The sequence below is a fragment of the Leiobunum rupestre genome, chromosome 8, assembly GCF_980474605.1.
Source record: "Leiobunum rupestre chromosome 8, qqLeiRupe1.1.hap1, whole genome shotgun sequence".
NCBI lineage: Eukaryota > Metazoa > Arthropoda > Arachnida > Opiliones > Sclerosomatidae > Leiobunum > Leiobunum rupestre.
This window is the reverse complement of record NC_143391.1, coordinates 31743983-31750863: the sequence shown is the minus strand read 5'-3', so window position 1 is coordinate 31750863 and position 6881 is coordinate 31743983. Positions and strand designations below refer to the sequence as shown.

General features: G+C 35.6%; 1 protein-coding gene across 1 annotated transcript in view; it reads left to right on the top strand.

Moving 5' to 3' along the window:
* The first annotated feature begins 612 nt into the window (after positions 1-612).
* Positions 613-6881, top strand: part of LOC149933178 (uncharacterized) — a 43580-nt gene continuing 37311 nt past the window's right edge. Inside the window, exon 1 of the mRNA XM_090157240.1 lies at positions 613-676. Within this exon, the coding sequence (XP_090013366.1) occupies positions 613-676 (64 nt within the window). The remainder of the gene's footprint in view (positions 677-6881) is intronic.

Below are 6881 nucleotides of genomic sequence, written 5' to 3'. Positions count from 1 at the left end.
GGCCGATACACGATGTGCATTAAGGAATTGAGGTGGTACTTTTTCCCTCTTTCTCGCTCCCCCCCCCCAACCCCCTCTTTCTAGGAGCAAAGGGGTCTTGGCCCCTTCGTTTCTAGAGCCGATATATCCCGAGAGCGGCGCTGCGGAGTGGATCAGTCCAAAAATCGAAAGGCATCTCCGTGTCGGAAAGAGGTATTGCGGGGAAGGCGAAGGAGAGAGACAGAGAGAGAGATATCCTCCGTCACGTGCCCCCCTTAGGCCCGCCCCCTCCCCTTACGTACGTCTTCCCGGCACAGGCCGAGTATCGCTCACATTCGGGGTAGACCGTCGTACGCGGCGAGGTATCGCGACCCATTTGTTCCGTCAAAAACGTGACTTCCATGGTTTTGTTCCCCGGCCAGTCTCTTTAGTCCCCTCCCCCCCCCCGCATTCCCTCTTCAGCCATCTCTCTTAAGTCCACAGTCGCTCCGAGGGCCGAACGCGAGTTTACACTGGCCAGCAGCCGTAATTAAAAGACCCTTTCACAATACACGCCCTATCTCTCGACGAGCGAATGACAATTACATTATTGTCCCGGTACATTTTCGTCATGTAAAGCCGGCTCCCACCAAGATGTTGACGGACGAGAAACTCTCGTTATGGACTCTTACGTGTATCATCTTCGCGGCGCTACGAGGTATGTGTGCTCGGTGTCCGCACCGCTAATTTCGTACTCTACTCCTATTCTCTCCCATAGTCCCGGGGCACCGTTCAATTAGACATTCGGACACTCGACTTATCCTATTATAAGCCTTTATTGTTCGTGCAAAGATTTCGTGTACTACGTGTCATTTGAAAAGCCAAGCGCTTTAAATAAATTGTTAAGGGCGATCTAGCTTCGTCGTATTTCATTTATATATTATTAGCCATGAACGATTTTCGAATTTCTGGAGGCGTTTCCATATAGATTTCCGTCGTGCGTTAATATCCACCGACGGGAAATTGTAACTGCCAATTTAATTAAATAAAAAAAAATGTTTTTAAATTAAATTTTAGTAGACGGAAAATGACTATAATCATTAAAGTGAAATTTAAAGTCGTCTTTAAAGGGAATATAACCTGCAAAGCAATCTTTATGGAAGATCCCTTCAATTTTTCAAATTACCCTGTACAGTGGCGCCAAATATTTCTAAAGCCAAAGGCAAGAGCGGCCAGAGCTGCAAACGTTGGTGTTCCACACCAAATACCTGAGGTTATATTCCCTTTAAAGGGAGTATGAAATCAACGAATTTCATATTTTAGCCACCAGGTTTAACGGAATATAGGGGTGATTGGCGCTAGTTACGTTGAAAACGAGTTTATTTTTCGATTTAGTTTCTACTCCCTTTAAAGGTCATTTATAGCAGACGACATTTCCTAGCGGCGGAGGAAAACCCCAGCTTTGTTTGGGAAAGACTATCGCTTTTTCAAAGATCTATTGTTATAGTTCTAGATTTGGAAAAGGAAGGATTTGAAAGTAAATAAAAAAATTAATGAGACTGCTTAGACCTCCTGACCTTTTCAATTCGAAAATAAAACATCTTGAGATTAGAGGAAAGCGAATTACAAGAAAGGTTATTTCAGACAGCAATTTCAATTTAGTAACAGAATTACAAAAAAAATCGCGTTTAATTACAAGCGCTATTATCAGTAAATTATTTTAAATAAATTACCAAATAATATTAAAAATAACTAAATTATAGACTTTTTTGCAGAAATAGAAAATTAAAAATATACTAAATATAGAAGTTTAGTTCTTTATTTAAAATATATTACAACTTGTAAATTACTAAAGTTAATCATTCACTATTTTACGTAATTAAGAAAGTTTGAAAATATAATAAAATAATAAGTTAGTAAATTACTCTAATAAATAATTTAGCAATTTACTTTTATTCTACAATAACATTGCGTAAGTTGAAAATAATTAATATAATTATTTATTTTATTAATATAATAATTTGATTGCCAATAAAATAGTTTCTATGTAATTATATCGAAAATAACTTATGCGGTGTATGCTGTGACTTTTTATGCCTAATACTGTGATTATTCATTTGAAAAATTTTAAATAAGAATTTAAAAAAATACCAAATAGTAAGTTGGTAATTCATTTAAATAATAAATTAGTAATTAAATTGTTATTTATTTACTTAAATAGTAAATTCATAATTACATAATTAGTTAACTTATAATTATCGTAATTAGTAAACATATAATTATCGTAATTAGTATATTAAATAACTTGTAACTTGCTCAATTAATAGTTTTATTATTACATGAATCACTTGATGACTAAATTAATAATTTGCTCAATTAATAGTTTTATTATGAAATAAATCACTTGATTACGAAATTAATAATTTGCTCAAAAGGTATTTTTAATATTAAATAAATACCACTTGATTACGAAATAAATACTTTGCTCAAAAGGTATTTTTAATATTAAATAAATATCACTTGATTACGAAATTAATAATTTGCTCAAAATATATTTTTAATATTAAATAAATATCACTAGATTATTAAATTAGTAATTTGAGTAATTTGAAAGTCAATGAACCGAAGTTATCTAAGAGATTAAAATTTTTAATTCCTTTTCCCTATATTGTCCAATTCATCGGCTGTATCCCCGGCATTTCGTAGAGAGAGGGTCCCTTGTCATCCCCATTTCTCGCATGCAGGGACGTACACAGGAAATTTTACACACTCAGCTAGGAGGGAAAAGTTATAGAGGGAAAGGATATCGAAAATGCTATAGACTGATACGTATTTGTCAAGGGAGAAGCCCCTCTCACGGACGTAACGCCAACTGTGTCTTACCGAAAGTCTTACCAGTTGCCGAAATTCTAAAGTATCTAAAAACCGCGAAAAATAATAGTTTGTTTTGGGTTTTTTTATGCCTAGTTTTCTCTGTGTTGAACTTTTGTTAATAGTTCGAAGTTGATTTGTAATAAATCCGTAATTATTCTCTTACCGTTAAAAAGCATAAATTAGCTCAAGGTAGTATAAATAATAACAATAAAATCGTACTTAAATGTAAGTTTAGATGTAAATTTTACACAAAATTGTAATTACTGTTTATTTTGAATGGATTTTTTGCAAGATGATAAATATACTAAATCTATAAGTCAGATAGCTGTACAGTTGTGAAGCCTAGAAATTGATATATATATATATATATTTTACTAACTGAATATATCTAGATATCTGAGAATAGCGACCTGATTAACCCGGTTTAACTAACTGAATATATACAGATATTTGAGAATTGCGACCTGATTAACCTGATCTGACTAACTGCATATATCCAGATATCTGAAAATAGCGACCTGATTAACCTGATCTGACTAACTGCATATATACAGATATCTGATAATAGCGATCTGATTAACCTGAACTGACTAACTGTATATATCTAGATATCTGATAATAGCGACCTGATTAATCTGATCTGACTAACTGCATATATCAAGATATCTCAAAATAGCGACCTGATTAACCTGATCTGACTAACTGCATATATTCAGATATCTGAGAATAGCGACCTGATTAACCCGATTTGACTAACTGCATATATCCAGATATCTCAAAATAGTGACCTGATTAACCTGATCTGACTAACTGAATATATCCAGATATCTGAGAATAGCGACCTGATTAACCTGATTTGACTAACTGAATATATTCATATATCTGAGAATAGCAACCTGAATAACCACTAATATCAATACACCGCCATAAAAACACTTTGGAATAAAGGAAGAATGCCCCATTCCCGTTAAACTTGTAACAAAGCGTTGCTTAACCATACTAATACAAAACCAAATTAGGCTTACATAACGGCATAAGCATCTCTCAAAAAAGAAACGGCGTATTAGCAGACGAAACTACAGTTTTTTAAATTAAATATCCTGAAGCGGAAATAAAGTGAAACTACTACGTGGAAACCTCTTTGCCTTGGCCTCCACCTTTGAAAACTTTTAACGTGACTGCCGCTATCAAAGAAAATGTAGGTCAAAAACCCGCCTTGTACGAGCGGATGATTTTCCGAGATTGCCTCTTGCCTACTTATTATTATTCAACTCGTACATTCGCGGCGGGTCAATTTAAATTTTCACGCGTGCACCGTTAACCAAATTACCGTGTAATTTGGCTTCGGCGGAACGAATCTTGGTAAAACCGCCTTTCGTAACTTATTCGGACCATCTTTATAGTTCAATCGCGTCATTTTCGAGGGTACATTTTGTCTTAAGAAATAATTTAGCCACTACAAAGCCTAGTTCCCACTTGGCGAAAAAATCAGTTTTCGCGCTGTAAATTGAGGCGCACGAATAAAATTTGCGGAAATTGTGAAATTCACCACCATAATCGCGCCTCCGCGGTTCAAATCAAACGTTCCATTTCTTTCGTTGGCATCTTATCGAAATAACATTTCAGCCAATCAGAGAAGGTATCTGACGGCACATCCCGAAATCTGGTATTTTTCTTCTCAATCCTATTTCTCACTAGATTGAGTAATACATCGTATTTTTCTGGACTAATTCGAATGAACCCACAAAGCAAATAAAATTTTAATTTCATAATCTGTCAAACATTGTTTATTTCAAAGTATCCCTTGAAAAAACTTTATCGGTCACAATTCCTCAAGTCTTGTATAAGGTTATTGAAATAGCCTGGTTCGTGTCATTTTAGAAATATATCTCTAATCCAAAAACGTCTTTGATTTTTTTAGAAAATTTATAAAATATTGTACAAACCAATAAGAGATTAAGTAAAATTAAATTTAATTTATTGAAATTCTCAACATTACTCTTCATTTGGTTCATTTTGAAGCGATATTAGGCTTAGCGTTTTTAAATATTCGCGCCAAATAAGAACCTACACCCTAGCGATTAAAAAAATCGCGCTTTTTTTCTCTACGCGAGAAATTAATTCATCCATATATTTCGTCAAGTGGGAACTAGGCTTTAGAGGAAGAATATAAAGTTAAGAAAATGGCGACTGTGGCGTACGTCGAAACGCTATAAATATAGACTTTTCCCTCGAAGCGACGAAATATCATGCTCACTGCCCGGTTAAAAGGTATAAAGTTAGGAGCGGAGAGAAATTTTGTTAGCGAATAATTTAATTAGAGATGCGCATAATCAATCAAACGTTACGGCGCAAATATTCACTAAAACGGTAAACGACCTCGAGTTATTCTTCCGAAAATGATGAAGACCCTCGCGGGAATATAAATGTCCAATGCGTCTATAGCGTTAATAATATATAATAATAATAATAATAATAATAATAATAATAATAATAATAATAATATACGTATAATTAGTGTTGTAAGTCTGAAAATTTTTTTCCGAAAAAAAGTTACAATTCCATGATTAGTCTAATATATTGTTTGCATATTTAAATAAAGCAGCATTTTCACCTATTTTTTCTAATCTAAAAGTAAAACTAAACCACTAGACAAGTTTAAACTAGATAACAATGTAACATTTTGAATGTTTTGTAGTATATTTACTGATATTAGACATTTTATATCGATAAAAAATTAAAAACCTTAAAAACCCTTAAAAAGTAAGTGGTTTCAATTTTTAATTTTTCCGCTTTGCGGAAAATATTTCCGCATTTTATTTTGCCGGAAAATTAACAACACTACGTATAATATTGTATACGCGCCAACTTGTAAAATTGAAACAGAATTGAAGTTATAATGGGATATTGGAAGAATGGGTTACTTTAGGACACTCGCGTATACCAACGATGTACATTGAATGATTGATAGAACTAATATTTCGTTGGAATTTTTGGCCAGAGGAGGGGTAGGGCTACGTTGCGGGGGGGCATAAGGCTTTTATTAAAACAAACCCCAAACTCTTTACTCTGACGTGTGTAGCCCTTATTTGCCGGCAACTGCGAGAAGTATGTAGGCGTCAGCTCCTATGAAACGTTCTTTTCACCCGAATAGTCCCGAGCTTACGGCGATAAACAGGGACTATGGTAAGTAGACTGTACACTCGGGGTAGCCTCGGAAAGGATAACGTGGTGAGGCCGGACTGAAGCATAGGGGGAGTTCAGTCCAATCGGGCGATAGTCGCGCGAAACGGCTTGTGGCCGCTTTTTTCTGTGTCAAGGGTTTTGATCAATGGAACGCGGCTGGTTCGAACGTGCCCTGAATAAGACGCCCTGGAAATTTTATCCTCGATTCGCGCGCGCGGGGCTCTCCAGGGGTGGTTCCAGGAAGGGGAAGGGCATTTCCTATTTAAAGCAATCTACATAAACACGGTTGGCTTCGAAGATGGCGTGTAGGCGCTTATGATCTTTCCGTCAACTGTCGCGTTGGGACACTGCCGCCGTAAAACCTCATTCGTAAACACACACGCTGAATTTCAAAATTCTAAGCGTGTTCTTTTATGTTGCGTCCGCCAAAGAGGAAGCTAACTCCGAAGATATAATTTTAACGATTTATACCCTACCGGGACTTTCACTTAGTATCTTCTTGCGGAAGAAAGTTTAGTATGTTTACTCCGTCGTACCAGGGTATATGCCGAACGGCAGACTCACTATAATTTGGTTATAGACGCCGAGTTCGTAAAACCCGTGACTTATAATTCTTAAAAGTTCCGGAAAGACCCCCTGGTTTCATTTCACGCGTTTCCCGCCCATTTTAATAGCTCCCCGTTAAATTGTAGCTAGGGGTACACTGAACCACTAAATACGTTAAGGCCAAATTCATGAGTTTCCAAAGTTAAGATAGTAGCGAAAGTAAAGCGCAACTTAAATAAAAATATTCGTATAGGACTACAGTCAAAAGACTGTTTGACAATAAAAGTATAATAAATAAATTAAATAATGTTTTAATA